We start from the raw sequence: 19,775 nt of genomic DNA, 5'->3' as shown, positions 1-19,775 counted from the left end.
AAAATTAAGACAAGTGGAAACATTCACAATTTAGGATTTGCTCTTGCTTGATTTTTTTTTTTTTTTTTTCCTGTAAGGCAGACTAAGGGTTCCAATCCTTCCCATTCTTCCCAAGTGGGGTTGATGATTTGCACCACTGCTAAGGTCAACAAATAACTCAATAATCTACCAGGTGTTACCATGTATGAGAGGGACATGTGTTTGCCAATTTCCACCTATGATGCTTATCACAAACTTTATGTTTGAAATAATCTGAATCAAATAGGAACATTTTACTTAAAAATTTATTTGGATAGAAACTCTTATAAATTGTTCTAAAAATGGTCCAAATACTACCACAAATGAAAGGAAGTTGGTTTGCAGAACATCTAATCAGAAGTAAATGCTTTCTAGGAGAATCAGAAAGATCTGCCAGAAAAGTATAAAATGACAGATATCTATCTTATCATCTCCTTGCCCAGCATTCCCAGCAGAAAGGATTTATTTTTAGCTGTGAAAAAGCTTAAATATGTAGACAAATACATCTTTATGCTTAAGAAGAGTTACTTTCATAAAGGTTAAGTTAAATACTAGTGTTGGGACTTCTATCTTCACAGCCTAGTGGGCTTAAAGAAGCTCCAATTTTTGAATACCACTTAATGGGAAGATGCGACACAGATACAGATAATTCACTCAACAAATATTAAGTATCCGTTTCTAATGTGACAGTTCTGGACATAGAGGTACAACAAAGTCCCTGCTTTCAGGGAGCATATGTTCCGAGAAAAAAAAAAAAAATAAGCAACAGCCAACAAGTGAACAAAATTATTACAGAAAACAAATTCTCTGTAAAAGAAAAAAAAACAAGATTGATCAAGAGAGGAAGTATTTAAGTTCAATGATTAAAGACCCCTTTGAAGACCTTTGAAAATATGCTATCGTTCTCAAAAATCTCAACATATATATCACAGACAATATAAATTCATTGAATGATTCAAGTGATTTGCAAAAGATCAAAACAATACTTCAGCTATAGTACATAGTACACTGCAATAGAAATAAATTATGAAAATACCAATTGTTTAACTTTAAAGCAATACGTTGCCCTTAAGTAGTGATGTATAAGCTTTATTTATATATCTTGAAATAATTTCAAATATATAAAGTTGCAAAGATAGTACAGTGTTCCTGCATACCCTTTACCAAATTTCCTCTAAGGCTAACATCTTACATAAGCACAGTACATTTATCTGAACCAAGAAATTAGCATTCTTTGTTGTGGGGTAGGTGTGTGGTGCATTGCTGAATGTTTGGCAGTATCCCTGATCACTACCAAAGAAACTAATGGTTACCAGAGGGAAGGGATGGGGGGGGGGGGGGTAAAACAGGTGATGGGGATTAATGGGTCCACTTCTCAGTGATGAGCACTGGGTGATGTATAGATTGTTGAATCACTATATTGTACACCTGAAACTAATATAACATAATATGTTAACTAACTGGAATTAAAAACTTAGGGGTGCCTGGGTGGCTCAGTCAGTTAAGCACCCAACTATTGATTTCAACTCAGGTCATGATCATGGTGAGTTCAAACCCCGTGTTGGGCTCCATGCTGAGGGTGTAGAGCCTGCTTGGGATTTTCTTTCTCTCTTTCTGCCTCTCTCCACTCTTTCTTTCTTCCTCTCAAAATAAACAAACATTAAAAAAATAAAAACTTAAAAAAATAAGTAGATGTCACTCACCCATATTAAATATTGTTAAGTTAGGTTAGATGATTAAAATAAAATCTTGTCTTAAAAAAGAGAACTCTTTTACAACTAAAAGGACATATTAAAATAATAGTATTAGGAGTATCTGGTAATGCTTGAGTAATATGTTTGAGATGCATAAATCTGCTAACAAAATGTGAGGGTTAAATATGAAACATTCCTATTAATTACTACCACAACGGTGCCCAAAATGAGTTAGATTAAGGTGCTTAAAAATCAAGATATTATTAAAGTCATGACAAAATAAAGAACAACTATCTTTTATAAATCTCTATAATGTCATGATATATGTGTGTGTGTGTGTATATAGATTATACCTATATTGCTGAGAGGCCTTTAAAATAAAATTCAAAGCTGGTAATATTAAATTATCCAAAAGCACCCTCTAGTGGCAAAAAACCAATTCACATATAAGCCAAACAAAATTATAAAATTAAGTATCCTGATAGTAATAACTAAAAATTTATGAATGAAAATAAGTATGACTATAATTAACTTGATTTTAATGATTTTCTACTGCTTAATTCAATAGTAGTCAGTTGGAAAAATTAACTTAGTACTAAAATATATATATCTACCACATAAAATACATAGATACCTGCAATGCAAATATATTGCACTGAGTACAAATCAAACATGTCTAATTTGATTATACAAAAACAAAAAATATATGTTTATTCACTTCCTGAGAGAGGGACAGAGTCCGAGCAGGGGAGGGCAGAGAGAGGAGACACAGAATTCGAAGCAGTCTTCAGGTTCTGAGCTGTCAGCACAGAGCCCAGTGAGGGGCTTGAACTCACAAACCGCCAGGTCATACCTGAGCTGAAGTGAGATGCTTAACTGACTAAGCGATCCAGGGGCCCCTAATGTGATATTTTTTACTAGAGACAGCTGCTATTTAAAATTTTAAATATGATAGTCTAAATCACTTAGTATTGATCACAAACCAATACTTTTTGCCATTAAACTGTAACATAACCTAATTAGAAATATCCAATGTTTTCTATCAACCTTGAGTTCAAGAATGTTTTCAACTGCTATATTTTACTGGCCATGAAGAGAATCTTTCTACGCACTAGAAATCCTGTAATGAAACACTTATAATACTTTGAAGTCATAAAACACAGCAATTCAATAAGCAGCAATTTCTTTAAAAGCTGATGGCACAAAAAACGGCCAATGAAAAGCTACTCTGTCATTTAAAAAAATCCGTATTTAGATATTTGCTTCATATTTCATAGTGTTCTTATCTTTCTATCGAAGTGTGGATAAAAGCTAAGACATCAATAAAGACCAATCAGAACGTTCTTTTTGCTTCATCTTTATTGAATAGGTTCAAAAATGAACACAATATTGTAATAAAAAACAGTGAACAAGAGACAACAGCAACCATAATGATTTTACTTTTTCAAGCTAATGACTTTCAGAATAATATATAAGCAATTTTTACATTTTAAATTTAAGCTTACAATCACTTTTTATTCTACCACACTGGCAAATACTTGTGAAAATAAATAAAAATAAACTAAATGATGTATAGATATAGGAAAATTTCTTAGAAACTGAACTATTGCACAACAAATCAATGAGAGTAATATATGTAAGTAATATAAAAATGCATTTAAATACATTGTCACAACATGTTTCATAATTCATAAGTGTACGTCACCAACTTACTGTTTATAATAATCTCTGCGTTCTAGAGTTGGATGATTTTTTGTTTTACCAACTCATCTTCCAAATAGTACATTGTAACATTTATTCGCTACTGCAAAATTCGGTGAGAAACAAACATGTGCCACTTTGTTTAAGTTCAATTTACCTACCCCTCCTTGGGCAAAAAATTATGTGGTCTTAAAAAAAAGCAAAAAAAAATATAGTGCTCAGTTCCAGGTGAAACAAAGTTTAAAGTTCTTCCTATGATTTATAACAAGACAGAATAACATATTACAGAAATGAAAATTTAATATGTACATTATTCTCCTAAATTTATACAGCTTATCCTAATAAGTGGACTTTTCTTTAGATTAATATCATTGAATAAAGACAACCAGAAAAAAAAGTTAACAGAAGGTCAGGAAAGAAATCATAAGGTAAATAAAATGACAATTCCTATTATCTCAAAGTTTACATATAATTCGCAAATGAAAAAAAAAACCAAAAACCAAAAAATTAATGAATTATAAAGTATGAGCATAAATAAATTTCCGAGAAAATTATAAGCTACAAATTTCTACATTAACCCTTACAGTTGATCACAATCATAAACAAGCTGTAAATTGCCTATAAAAGATTTGCTTATACCTTTATAATATGATCAAAGCACTTTTCTTTCCCTTCAACAGAAATTACTAATAAATTACAGAATTTGGCTGCATAGGCAATCAAAGAAATCCACTAAATGCTGTTACATTGAAAGTGACAATGATTAAAAGCTATATTTTAGCCAAAATTAAAGTATAATTAAATTTTTGTGAATGTTTAATTACATAAGTCAGCTATGCATTAAAGCAATGCATTTTCAGTGGGGTTTTTTACTGTGATGTGAATGCTGTTTCAGCATTAAACACCAAAAAGAAAATGTAAGTAGGAAAATTAGATATTCTCTTGACCTACTCATAACTACATCTAACTATACTTGAAGAGAAATTAAATTAAAAAATTGCTAATGATTATCCAAAATATTTATTAGGTGAGGTGGTTTTAAATCTATTAAAAATAATTTCTTCTAATTACAGACACAGAAATAAACATGTAAAATTTTGCAAGGAATTTGTGCATCGTATATTAATTATTTTCAAACTTCGCAAATAAAAAAGTAGTAAAATAAAACTCTTTTTTAGACATGAAGTTATGAAAAAAAAGTGAAATACAGAGATACAATTGGAAATAGAATATACATTCAACTAACAAAGAGGTGAAAAATTCATTCAGTTATGACTAGAATAAGACACATTTTTATTTTTCAGTCTTGTGTCTCTGAAAAGGAAACTGCATAATTACATTTTAAAGAATGAATAAAGATCTTTAAATTATAATATTAATGATATACCGAGTAAAGGACCACATAGACCTGTGGGGTTTTTCTTTTTTTATATTTATAAAATTAATTGTTGACAAGCTCTACAGCAAAATGACCTCACATAACTAATTGTAACTAAAAATATTCTCTTCATTTCCAAATTTCAAGCATCCCATCCTATGATATTTTCTGAAAATAGGCACTGATAATAAATATGTTTGTTCTGATTTTTTTTTTTCGCTCAAAGTAAAGATCATTCCTAAAGCTTGAAGGGCTGAGCATTAGTGTTTGACTTTGTGTAGGTATGTTTAATGTACTTTAACAAAATAGCAGAAAAGTAATATCTAAGCTAATGATTCTACTTGAAATTACTTTGACAGGTGAGTGAATATTTCCTTGAATGGCACAGTTTGGGGTATCAGGTATTTATTATATACAGTATATGTACACATATATATTACACATACACATTAACACAGCCAAAGATTATGCTCCAAAATTCGCTGAAAAAAGTATTTTGAATAATTTTAGCATAAAATCACTAGAGGAAGTGCTTAGCTGTCCAAGCAGCACAGTCATAAATTTCTAGACTTAGCTTTTTGGGGGGACTCTGTTCACAGAACCATTCTTCGAATGCCACATTCACAACAGAACTTTGCCCATTCTACAGGATATTTAGTCCCACACTCGTGGCAGAATTTTGGTAAGTGTCCTGTTGAATTTCCTTCCATGCCTTTAATGTTTCCGCCATTAAGTGAAGATATACAGTCTCCATCTGGCCTGAAGAAGTACAGGGAAAAAAGTGGAAACACAAAGTTCTTATCAGTAGTTTTCATAACCCTTAGAAAACATGACATTATAATATTAAGTATAACTAAAACATTGCTTAACCTCATTTTTAATATTCTTCTAGTTTATATTTAAAAAAGAATCCCTTTTAGTTAATAATGAAATTCTAGATGTTTTCTTTGGCATTGTATTTGTCCCTGTATGAGAATTTTTAATGAAGAAATGTCACCACATTTTGCATCTGCTCAATGTACTAGGCATTTACTACAATGGGAGCATGATGGAAATTTATAGTGTCCCTCCTGCAAAACCAGCTCTAAAGAGAAAAGTGGAACTTTGCCCAGATACATATATGTAATATATATATATGTAATAAATATATATCTATTTTTTATATGTATATGTAAATACAAATATATATGTAATAAATATTTACATGTAAGATATATTATAAAAACTAAATACATGTATTTCTCACAATGTCATGCTATTTTCACTGTATCCATAGTGTCTTTTCACCCAAATTCTTGTCACTATCATTAGGCCCTTTGTTCTAATTCAGTTATGCTCACAACAACAAAAATTCTTTCATCCTTCATCCCCTGTACTGCAACCCTCATGGCTCTGGACACTCTCACTGCCATCCTGAACTCTATGTCCCCTTTGGCTTTACTGTTGTCCATCTGACATGCAGTATATGTTACTTATGTCATGTTGTGTCTTCTCCATAAGACTGTAAGCTCCTTGAGTGCAGCAATTTTTATCTGTTTTGTTACTGCTCTAGGCTAGGATCAAGAGAAGTGCTGGACATAAATATCTCTCAGTAAATATTATTTTAATGAATAAGTGAATGAATAATACATGACAAAGCAAAATATTTGGTCCGTTTAAAATGATAAAGCAAACTTCTCTTAAGGTTGATCAACAAAAAAGGAACAAACGATATTCAGAATAAAAGAGGGATGCAACTATAGATAACAACAGATTTAAAATTATAAAAACAATTCTGTGCTAGCAATTTGAAACTCAGATGTAATGAAAAATTTCCTAGAAAACTGTAACTTATGAAAACTGATATCACAGTAACAAATATAATCATTAAATTATTAATGAATCAGTAATTAACAAACTACCCCTCCTTATCACATGGGCATACACACACATAATATACTCATGATAGTTTTACATGGTAAATTCTACTAAATTTTTCCAAAAGAGGGAGGTGACAAACAACATTCTGCAATTTCTTTTCAAAGGTCAGTATAACCTTGAAACTCAGACTAATACTATAAAATGATAACCAATTTTACCTTGGAAATACACTTAAACATCTCTAAGAATTTTAGCAAATGCAATCCACAAACATGCAGTTATGGAAACTTGAGATTTATTTCAGAAAATAGGACTGATTTAACAGTATGAAGTATATTAATACGATTTATCACATAAACAGATTAAAGGATTTAAAATACTAGTTATATATACATATGTGATATTCAATAAAATTCACCACTTACTCTTGATTAAAAAAACACTTAGAAATTAGAGAAGGGAATGTCATTAAATCAACAAAATGTATTTAATAGAATTCTGTATCAATCTTCCTTTTTAATGGTGACATAATTTTCTTTAAAAGCAGAAATGTCACAAGAATGTCAGCTATAATCATTTCTATTTTAGTATAACATATAACATAGCATAAGGTGAAGAACTCTTTGTTTCTGTAGACACATCTGACACTGGGATAACTCCGCAGCCTTCCTTAAGGAAAACCTTTAAAAAGGTGGGATGCCAGCTGTGCTCCAGGCAACAGAGTTTATACGCAGTCCACTGACACTAGACATCCCTCAGGACAAACTGAAAGCTATGCCTCTGGACTGTTACGTGAGAAACTTGTTTCCTTTGGGGATACCGAATTTCCAATTAAACTGATCCTACACCCAACTGTAAGATCTTGTTCTCTCACACCTAACCTGTCACTTGGACGGTCAAAGACCACTTCAGGATGGGGGCAAGGATTTCCAGGGAAGAGACACACCTGACACTGCTTGCCATCATTCCCTATTTCTTGTAAATAATCCCAATGCCAAATGTCATATATTATCATGTGATTATGTCTAGCTGAGCCTCCTGATGAGCATTTCAAGAGTCCTGGATTAGAGAAGAGGCATGAGGAGAGGGGAAGGGAAAGCTGAGTTTCTAAAGCTCCACTTTGTAGAAGTCTAACAAACTAACTCCTCTCTCCCACAATAACATTAAAACTCAAACCTTTAAGTAGAAAGATCAGTCAAAACCTCAAATGTAAGTGCAGCGTCAGGGTTAATTTACCAATCTGACCTCTGGTTTCCTTTATTTACTTACCTGTGGAAGTTTCCCTTACTTTTCTGAGAGCTAAGCTATATATATTCAAAAGCATATTTTGTGTAGCATTTCTAGGTGTTCTGGGTAGAAGAGCCATCCAGAAAATGTAGTCTATCATATTTCCAGAAAAAGAAATCTCTGAGATTTCTTCATCTATTATGGTTGTAATTATTCCATCCGGGTAGGTAGTAAGTCAAGTGAACAAGGTTCAGGGCTTCCTATCACATATCAACCATTTAAAAAGAAAGAAAAACAAAACAAAAACAAAAAAAGAACCCAAACTCATTTTTAATGTGATTTGTACCCCTGACTGTTGACACTTCTTCTGTCTACCTCTTTAGAAAGATAAAATGATCTTTTTATTCAGGTACATGTATTTATTAAGCTTTCCATTTTATAAGGGAATGTTAGCTTTATACTCAGGATGGATTCAAAACACATGGCTCCATACTTACACAACATAGTACAGCCACACGTCAGGAATCCAAGAAACACCAAGTTCACTTCTTTACTACTTAACATGCATCAAAACCTCAGCTGAGACAAACAATATTTATTAAATAATCTAGCTGGAGAGGTAGGATTCACCTATTCCTCTATGGCTCTCATCCCATGTTATGTATAAGCATCACTCTTAAAACTTGAAAAATCAAAACCAAAGAAATCAAAATCTCTGCGAGGGATGTGGACATGTTCATTTTTAGTAAGTTCCACACGTGCTTTCTTCTGAATGGTAACAACCAAGATTGACAGCTAGGATCTTAGATATTTGAAAATCTAATCCTGGATTAAATCTGAATAATGGATAGCTGTACATGTTATAGCAGACAACATATGTACCTATATATAATACATACATATCACAATAATTTTCAGTGAATTCATGTTACAGGTCTGCACCGAGGGCATCTTAAGAAAACATCCTATGAAATTCATTACCATATTTACAGTAGAGATGTTAATTAAGTTATCCACTGGATGGGGAGGATAAATTAGAGGAAGGTGGTCAAAAGATACAAACTTGCAGTTATAAGAGAAATATGATAAATACTAGGGATGTAATGTACAACATGTTGACTATAGCAAACAGTATGACATATACAAACGTTTTTAAGTGAGTAAATCCTTAAAGTTCTCAATACAAGATGAAATTTGTTTGTTTTTTTTTTACTTTTTTCCTTCTATCTGTATGAGAAGACAGATGTTAACCGAACTTATTATGGTGATCATTTCAGAATGTACGTAAAACAAAACCATCATGCGGTATGCCTTAAACTTATCCAGTGATATATAGCAATTACTCCTCAATAAAGCTGGGGAAAAAAGTTATCCATTAAATTATGCAGTTCCTCTTTTATAAGAATTCACAGGCCGATTTCTGAGGCTTCAGGACTAGTTGTTCTTTCAAAGAAAAATGATTTTTGTTTTTTTAAATATACCACCAATCATCTAATTACTCTTCTCTTCTCCTGTACTCTGGCTGCTGCAAAATTTAGACCCCAATTTATGGCGAAGCGCTAGCCTATATACAGGGTTATATGACACACATTTTGTGGAGTAACTTCACTCCCTTCTTTATCTTTTTTCATTTTTCTTTTTCCTTTTCTTTCATTTTTATACAATATTGTATCTCAACATGGATCTCTATATATTGCCTTAAAGCTTTCTGGAATAAGTTGAGATGGATATATATATGTGTATGTACCTACACACACGTATACATATATCTAATATCTATAACTGGAAGGATTTCATTATATGCTTACAAATAGAGTGAATGTCAAAGTTGTACATACAATGTGACAGATAAGAAAGGGAAGTAAATGGATAATCACAACCTCAGCAAGGGAATTTAAATGAATTAAAATGCTACTGAAAATTACAATACCAGTGGTTTAAAGGGTCTATGACTCAATTCGGTGAGGTAAAAATAACCACGTCGCACTTAAAATTAAGATATAAAATACCAATAAATCCAGTTGAACTGAACAGATTACCTTTGAGCATTTAAAACACTAACAACTATAAGGTATAGGAAACTATCATATATGCCCAAACTATTTCTTTAGTGTACAACTTAAAAACCAAATTAAATCATTAACAGTAAAGGAAAAATTAGATTTTCTATTAATAGCCTGATATTTATTTTTGTATTTGGTCCTTAAAAAACTATATATATATTCATTTTTATTTAAGTTCTTAGAATCTCAGAGCTAAACATACCTGGCTATGTAGCTCTCAGTATATGTTTTTCTTTTGTTTGTAAGTACACCTGAGGCGGGATTTCGTGCCAAACTAGGTGGTGTGGAATTTCGAGGTTTGATGTTAGTTCTAAAAGAAAGAGATGACATAATGAGAAGCTATAGAATAACAAGGATTTATTTCTCATATTGCTCATTTGCATGATTATAAAAATAATTTGAAGCTGTAGGGAGGTGAATTTAAAAGATTAATATCCAAGTAATTATTTTAAATCTGAAAATAATGGTTAAAGCTAAGGATAATCCAAAGCACTTTGCATTTACTAACATTATCCATTTGGTACATAAAATCAACTAAAAAAACATATATATATATTTCTTGTTAAATGCCTATGAATAACTGTTAATAATATGTTACACATTATGAAATGTGGTTAAACAACAAGAAATATTAGCTAACCGCTTACATAATTTTCAATTAATAGAAGTCTGTTCTTGGAAATAGCAACTAAAATAAGTGGGTTAATATAATTTTCCCTTTTAAAATTTAACCTTGTCAACTACACATCCTGGGCTATCTGGTATCAGTAGAGGAGTTCTGGTTGGATCACTACTGAATTCCCTTTATGAACCTTCAGAAATCAACGAAAGCTTAGATGACTGAATGGCAATACAATGGTTAAAGTATAGGATTTGGGATCCAGATGAATCTGGATTCAAATCCAAACTGCTACTGACTAATGTGGCAGTAGCAGGCAATGTGAGTTCAAGTTCCCTCATTTCTAAAATTGACTATCATCAGTTTTCTTATAAAAAGTTATGAGATGCCAGCTGCAATTTATATTAACATTCAGAATAGCTGATGATGATACTACTATTTTATTACTACTATGGCTATGTTATTACTAGTTAACATATACAAAATGAACTTACCACATTTGGTACAGCTAGATTTCTACTTGCCTTTATATATAAACTTACTTAATCCTCATAATACTCCAATGGAGTAAACAGTATTAATAACCCCATTTTAGAAATGAGGCAATTCATGAGGCAGAGTGGTTAAGTAACTTAACCAAGGTGACACATTCAAATGTGTTGTCAAACAGATGTTAAATAAAGAGCTAATTCCTTCCCCCTCTTTACAGATTTCAACTCTTTTTTTTTTTTAAGTATTTTTATTTACTTCTAGGAGAGAGAGAGAGACAGCTTGAGCAGGGGAGGGTCAGAGAGAGAGGGAGTCACAGATTGAAACAGGCTCCAGGCTCTGAGCTGGCAGTCAGCACAGAGCCCGATGCGGGGCTCGAACCCACGAACCGCGAGATCATGACCTAAGTGAAAGTCGGACGCCCAACCAACTAAGCCACCCAGGTGCCCCACAGATTTCAACTCTTTTCAGAGATATGCAACGTTGCGTTATATGAACAAGCAGAATACATTTAAAAATTCCTTTAGATGGTAAGTTCTTAAAACTATGGCTGAAATTCTTCCTCCTTAAAAGAGCAAAGTTGTAGAGTCTCTAAATTAGCTACCTCCAAAATAGATGTAGATATTGTGACATCTACTGTTCTTCAAATGTCAAATATGATGCCAGGTACTATACATACTTCTCTTTATTTAATCTCCACAGAAATCTCAGAAGATATTATTCCCGTTTTAAAGTTGAAGAAATTCATACTCAAGAGAAATTAAGTAAGCTGCAAAGCTATTATATGGCCACAGTATTTGAACTTCAATTTAAATGGGTTGTGTTACAAATCTTCTATCAATATGCAATGCTGTCATTCAAAAAGAGGCTGCTTTCAATAGTTACTTTTAATTATTTCTAAAACTGGGGCGCCTGGGTGGTTCAGTTAGTTAAATGTCTGTCTCACTTCAATCCACATCATGATTTGCCGTTCTTGAGTTTGAGCCCTGAGTCAAGTCTGTGCTGACAGTGTGAGCCTGCTTGGGATTCTATCTCCTTCTCTCTTCGCCCCTACCCTGCTCTTAGTCACTCTCTCTCTCAAAAACAAAACAAAACAAAACAAAACAAAACACAAACAAAAACATCCAAACTATTAAAAAAAAATTATTTCTAAACTTTGACAAGAATCACCTTGGTGTATGAGTGGGTTACCCTGGACCCTTCAAATGGCCACGGACAGTCTAACCATGAGGCATGCTATACTCTTACACAGCCAGCCCTGCTAGAGATGTTGTAGAACTGCTACAGTACCTTTTCAGGAATTTTATATCTAAAAAATAATTGCCAAACAATGGCAATTCCTCCAGTGAGAGTCAGAAGAGAAACAGGAGGGACATTTTAGTTTTTTTGGTTCTAAAAGAAAGTCTTGCTAGAAATCCAGTCATTTTCTTATATTATGTACATGAGATAGACAGATAATGCAAACATACCTATGGATATACACACTAACCTCAACGTATCAATGAAGTTATTCAAATAATTAGAAAATTGTTTTAAAATTAGAGAAAAATAAGATTATCAACAAGAATCATCATTATCAAATACCAACCATGTGGTTTTAGTAACATCTTCTAAGAAGTGGAATCTGAGTATCAAGAACCATTCTTAGGAGGTTGGGAAGAACGGTCTGATTAGTACTTAAAACATGCAGTCCTCGTCTCACATGGTCAGCGCATTTTTGCTCCTGGCCAGAGTTTGAAAATTGCTACTCTTATTCTGTATCTATAATCTGCCTGATCTAGATCAAACAATAATAAAAGAAGGTTTAATTTTCGAATTATACTTACTCTGCCTTGCCGCCAGTCAGTGTTTCTTTGAGATACACTTCAGAGCAAATAGAGAGCAACAGCAGTACTAAGAAAAATGGCTCAGGGCACAAATTCTTCCTTCTAGAACTGATCACTAACTACTTAAAAATAACACATAGTTGCTGCTAATATCGTAAAGACTTCTCCCATCTTTACTTTATATTTAGTTAAATTTATTCTTACATGGTAAGAGAATGCTGTAGCAGGCATTGGTTTAAAAGTAAGTGAACTGTGATGAATAATATATTTTCTGACTTCAATAAGTAATTTATCAGACTCTAATCTCATCATTTTAAAATGAGAGGGCTTGGGGCGCCTGGGTGGCTTAGTCAGTTAAGCGTCCGACTTTAGCTTGAGTCACGATCTTGCGGTTCTTGGGTTCGGCCCCGCGTCGGGCTCTGTGCTGACTGTCAGCTCAGAGCCTGGAGCCTGTTTCAGTCTGTGACTCCCTCTCTCTCTGACCCTCCCCTGCTCACACTGTCTCTCTCTCTCTCTCCTAGAAATAAAAAAAAAAAAAAAAAAACATTAAAAATTTTTTTTAAAAATAAAATGAGAGGGCTAGCCTTAGAGTTGGAGCCCAAACTAGAAAACCCTGAAGACCCACATGGAAGAATTCCAAGGTGACTGCCATTGCCATTTGCTGTTCTTCTCAGCTTTCTAGGCCAGTATAGAGAGGGGAGTGTCTCTCTCCCCCTGGCAGTATTTTATCCTTTCCCAGTTTTATGTGTTGTTTGTAACCATGTAACCAAAAGACTGAGAATCCCTGGACTGAATGTTTTCTAAAATTTTTTTTCTTTTTATAATAGTTTGTTATTGCTTAACTAAAAAATAATACAGCAATATTACTACACATTATGTATGACATAATATCTCCCATACTTTTTAAAAACATTACTCCTAAAAGAAAGCTTCAAAAGAAAAAAACAATTATTGAAGGTGACTGATATATCAACCCTCTAAAAGTTAAAATCTGATGGAAATAAATGCATGCTAAGACCAGCTTTATTGAGAATAGAAATGCTCATCTAACATCAATATTTTAAATCCTAGAAGATTATTTAGCACTTCAAGGTTTACAAATGATTAAAGTAAGATTATTTAAGTATAGGATTGTATAAGTTTATAATATTCAATTATATAAAGCCTTTAAGAAATATCTGAAAAAGAATAACCAAACTGAGTTACATATACTTACTTGTAAATGGGTAATAACTCATGTCTTTTGATGGCATTGTCTGATTTTGTATCACTGTCATACAACCTTTGCACATGTCTTCCAGTTCGAAGTGGAGGGCCTAACATGTCCATCTTACTATTAAAATATATAAAGGTGTACCCATAAGGAGATTGCTACTGTTTATTTCTTTATATTAAAAAAATATTTTAACATTATTCTTGTTCATCAGAAATCTGCCCACCAAGCTCTTAATTATCAGACTGCCGGGGTAAGGACTATCAAAAAAAAAATCCTCAGTTCATACAAAGTCCACTATTAGATATGGAAAATCAGACTAGGCAGGCCATACTGCCATTGATGAACATCCAAAAAATGCCACATTTTTACATACTAGGGCAATGGAATCAATAAGTCAACTTAAGAAGGACAATGACCATTTCAAATAAAACTTGTAGAGCTAGAAAAGTTATTATTCTGGTAGTAAGACTGACCTGATGTTTGTTCTAATGGAGTTCACAAATAATCTAATTTTCCCCTTTCCTGATTTCATAGTAAGTTGTTTTTTCTTCTTTATTATAATTTCCTCTACATTTTTAAATTCCAAATATAAAGGAATCAAATAAATAATATATATGTATTTTTGCCCCATCTGACTTTCTAACAAAAAACGAGTATTTCTAAAATTTATAAAGAGAAACGTAAAGCATAATCTAGGGGAAAAATGGACAACAATTCTGAAATATCACATGTAGAAATGTTAAGTGGCCATGCCATCTGAAGTTTTCTAATTTTTTTAACCAAAAGTATAAAGGAGCTCCATCTGGAGGAAAATAGGGAAAACTGCAGGTTTACTGAAATATTGTTTTATATCAACCAAATAATTAAATCCTACATACTATCACCAAATACTTAAATCCTGCATAATATCCATTTGTTGTAGAGAGCAGGGAAAATTAAATTAGGAAAGGAGGCAAACTATTTTAAAGGACTACTGAACAACACATCACTGTTCGTTAACTGAAAAAGGATACTCTTTTTAAGAGATTCTTGTTTACTCCACTTATTCTTCCACTTACTCACTGACTACAAATCCTGAGTACCTACTATGTATCAGGCACTATGTTACATTCTGGGGATATTCTGGTAAATGAAACAGACCTGATACTTGTTGGTACCGATTTAGTGTCTAAAAAGAATCTGTCCATTGCTCTTGATTATAAGGGCCTCTAGAGAAGGACACATTTTATTCATTTTTATGTTTTTTTATGTCAATTTTATGTTGCTTATACATAGCAGATATTTAGCTGTAAACATTGTTATTAATATTTTGTGGGTGGTGGTGCTAATATTAGGTGTTTATATCACATTATTTGAAACACTCTCAAGTTTTTAAAAAATGCCTTCAAAAATGTGGTGTACATGCACACACACACATACATGTTCAAGTAGAAATATTACCCAGCCATAAAAAGGATAGGCCTGTGCCATTTGAGACAACACAGATGGACCTAGAGTGTATTATGCTAAATGAAATAAGTCAGACTAAGAAAGACAAACACCATACGATTTTACTTATATGTAAAGTCTAAAAATCAAATGAATAAACACACAAAGAGCAGAATCAAACCTATAAACACAGAGAAGAACTAATGGTTGCCAGAGGGGTTGGAGGTGGGGAAAAGGGCAAATGCGTGAAGGGAGTGGAGATACAGGCTGCTAGTTATGGAATGAGTCAGTTACAGGAATAAAAGGCACAGCTTCAGGAATATAGTCAGTGCTATTAGAACAGTGTTGAAGGGTGACAGATGGTAGCTACACCTGTAGTGAGCACAGCATAACATATACAGCAGTTGAATCACTATGTTGTATACCTGACACTAATGTAACACTGTGTGTCAACTATACTCAAAAAGCTTCTTAAAAAATGCCTTCATTAAAATGTTTGAGATTAAAATTAGATAGGTTTCATTTGTAAAAGATTATTAGAAATTTTACTATTTAGTGAATGTCAGTAAAAATTTAGTAAAAATCAGATTTTTCTTTGCTCAACAGCTATCAAAACTTTACTGTTATAAATAGTGGTTATTTTGCAAAAGATATCTGTGTTTTTGGAATAAGGAATCAAAGATCTTATTTGCTTCCTCAAAAATTACTCAAATTAAGTAAATTTTAATTTTAAACTTTTAAAACATTTTTAAAACAGATTTCTACATTTTAAAACACATATGGTAAGAACTATTCAAATCTTACATATGACACAACAAAGTTCAATTTGAGAAAGGAGATATATAAAATCTAATACAAATCTAAAGGTAATAATCTAATGTATTATAGATTTTTCATACATAAGAATTAAGCTGTATTTTCAGATTTTGAAAATCTAATTGAATGGCAGTTTCCAATGATGGTTTGTTTTGTGGCCCATATACCTGTGTCATAAATTTTAACTCAGTTGACCTATCTACCTATGTATATGTATATACATATATACACAAAGACACAATTCAAATATTACTTTGGCTAAATGTCAGTAAATGTTATTCTTTTTTTAAGTTTATTTATTTATTTTGGGGGGAGAAAGAGAGAGAACGAACGAACACAGAGAAAGGCACAGAGAGAGGGAGAGAAAAAAATCCCAAGCATGTTCTGCACTATCAGTGCAAAACCTGACATAGGGCTTGATCCCATGAACCATGAGATCATGACCTGAGGCAAAATCAAGAGTTGGACACTTATCCAACTGAGCCACCCAGGTGCCCCAATAAATGTTATTCCTAAACTCAATCCACTTAAACTTATGTTCTTGTATAATTTGATAACGTTACACTATGTTATCAAGGTATAAGCAAACAAAAACTTTATAAATTCTAATAATATAATCAAGATTATATACACATCATACATGAAAATTTATATATATATTGTATGTACTTTATAAGGTAAATATAGTTTTTGTATGAATCTATTTATATGTAAATTTTATATATTTGAATATATTTTTACATATAAAATCTCGATTACATATAATTTTTTGGCCATGCAATAAAACACTGGGAGCACCTGGGTGGCTCAGTTGGTTAAGCATCCGACTCTTGATTTTGGCTCAGGTCATGATTTCATGGTTCGTGAATTCAAGCCCAGTGTTGGTTCTGTGCTGACAACATTTGAGTCTTTGGGAGTTTCTCTCTCTCTCAATATAAAAAATTAAAACCTTAAAAAAAATCAACAGTGGAGTTATTGTATAAACTTAAAAATTATTCATTTATGAAAGAAGACCTTTCAAATAGTTAAATCTTTCCGTACACTAACCCAGATCATAAGATATAACAGATGATTTCTCATGTACCATCTGCGTATTTATTTTACTGAGCATGAACACTTCTCTCTTCACACATCCCTCCATCCCGTTTCTCAACCTCCAACAGAACTAAAGATAAGTCAAAGCAGCAACAAGATGAAGGGATATTTGGAAAGAAATTAAAATCTTTGCACAAGTAGTAACATGTTTTCAAAAGGAATTTAAAGGCTTCACCCCAATAGATTGCTCTTTAGTTGAAGTTTCTTCTCTTTATCCTTCTTGGTCATGCAAATCATCAGTAACTGACTTAAGGAAGCAAATAAAATGAGTTTAGGAACCAGGAAGTGGGTGTCTAATGTTTTGTTCTGACCTCAGGGGCATTAGGTATTTCAAGCTATTAAAAAATTCACCTTTAATGATGTTAACATTGAATTTATACATCTGGGGTTACTTGGAGAATACATTTGGGGAAATTAAAACAAATAATCTATTAAGTATTTTTAGACTATTTGCAAAGTTTGAGCAATATAATTTCAATCTGATAGTAATCCATATGGAACTATCAATATCAGTGTTTTTATAGTACTTCTATCATTTTTCTTTTAAGGGTTCCAACTGGTAATGTCAATTATATACTCAAGGGCTCAAAGAAATTAAGACAGAAAGAAACAAATCCACTCAGTAGCAGAAATAGTCTTGCTATTGCTAAGGAAAACAGTAGACCGCATTTTGAAGTCAACTAAGCATACTCACATCACATACACCTGGTGCAGACCAAGCATCTGATACACATAACATGATTTCAATTCCATATGAAATTCAAGGATATGCCCTTAAATTGGCACCTAGATTTGGTCAGAGTCAACATGAAACTATATTTTTAATCTCTCACTGTTCTTTCAATTCAAGCACAGACATGTGTTGGATTAATAAAAGTTAAAAAAAAATCCTTTGGTTCCATGGACCTCTAATCTATAATCAAAGTTTCCAAATTCTCCACATGACAAAAAAAAAAAAAAAAAAAGTTCTATCTTTGGGAATAAATCTTAAGATCCTATCTTCAAATTATAAATGTCCAATTCCTATGATAATTTACTTATTCTAAAACAGAGAATGGCAAACTTTTCCTATGAAGGGCCAGACAGTAAGTATTTTAAGTCTTATCGGCTATGCTATCTTTGTCACATATACCCATCTGCACTGCTGTAGCATGAAAGCTGCCTCAGACAATACAATACATAATACATGGTGTGGCCATGTTCCAATAACACAGTTGTAGGGCAGGATTTGGCTCTCAGGCCATAGTTCAAGAAGACTACCTGTTCTAACATATAAAAATTCCATATATCAGAGGATGCTAGTATTTTAAGATTTTGAAATCTAAATGAAAAGTAGATTTCAGTGATGATTTTTACTATATATTTCAGTGAAAGCTTTATCATATATTAACGGGTTATGATGGATATCACTACATTGCTTATAATCCCAAACAAATATGTTACTTTTTGTCAAACTAATATTATACTTCTACAGAAAATAAATTGTAATTTTGAACAGGACTTTTTTTTTTTTTTTTNGGATCAAGGCATTTTCTCCTAACTAGCCTCACTATCAAAATTAAATCCTTTTGGGCATGACTTAGAAAGCTCTCCAGTCTTTTTTTTTTTTTTTTTTAAGTTTACGTATTTATTTTGAAAGAGTGCATATGAGCAAGAGAGGGGCAGAGAGAAGGAAAGAAAATCCCAAGCTGACTGCACTGTCAGCACAGAGCCCGGTGTGAGGCACGATCTCATGAACAATGAGATCATGATGTGAGCTGAGATCCAGAGTCAGACGCTTGACTGACTGAGCCCCCCGTATTCCGGAAGCTCTTCAGTCCTAATTCCTATTTCTGCTTCAACTCCTCACCCCCGTTGCTCAGTGCAACCAGAATTCAATGATCTGAGTACACTGTCCCACTTACTTTTGCTCCACCTTGCACTATTCGCCCCTCATCTCTGTAGGCCCGCACACCCCATTTTCCATTCTGGGCTAATCTTTCTATTTCCCACTTCTTTTTTTTTTTTTTTTTATGTTTATTTCTAGGAGAGAGAGAGACAGCGTGAGCAGGGGAGGGTCAGAGAGAGAGGGAGTCACAGACTGAAACAGGCTCCAGGCTCTGAGCTGGAGCTCTCTCTCAGCACAGAGCCCGATGCGGGGCTCGAACTCACGAACCGTGAGATCATGACCTAAGCGAAAGTCGGACGCTTAACCAACTAAGCCACCCAGGCGCCCCTTGAACAGGACTTTTTAATTAAAAATTACTAACTGTAGTTGCATATAACTGCCACAATATAAGTAGGGTACCTAAAAAGGAATAATACTTTGGCAAGCTTTCAAAATATTCATAGCTGAGTATGAATTC

The 19,775-nt window shown here is 33.0% G+C and overlaps 1 protein-coding gene across 1 annotated transcript in view; it reads right to left on the bottom strand.

Annotated features, from left to right (window-relative positions):
* Window positions 1–3,053: 3,053 nt before the first annotated feature.
* ZC2HC1A (zinc finger C2HC-type containing 1A) overlaps window positions 3,054–19,775 on the bottom strand; it is a 50,678-nt gene continuing 33,956 nt past the window's right edge. The window contains exons 8-9 of the mRNA XM_039221186.1: window positions 10,144–10,251; window positions 3,054–5,550 (exon numbers count right to left, since the gene is read on the bottom strand). Of these exons, the coding sequence (XP_039077117.1) occupies window positions 5,385–5,550; window positions 10,144–10,251 (274 nt within the window). The 3' untranslated portion in view covers window positions 3,054–5,384. The remainder of the gene's footprint in view (window positions 5,551–10,143; window positions 10,252–19,775) is intronic.

Source organism: Hyaena hyaena, unplaced genomic scaffold, assembly GCF_003009895.1.
Source record: "Hyaena hyaena isolate Hyena2069 unplaced genomic scaffold, ASM300989v1 scaffold_956, whole genome shotgun sequence".
In the NCBI taxonomy this organism is placed as follows: Eukaryota; Metazoa; Chordata; class Mammalia; order Carnivora; family Hyaenidae; genus Hyaena; species Hyaena hyaena.
Note: the sequence above shows the minus strand (reverse complement) of the source record. Positions and strands in the feature narration are given on the sequence as shown.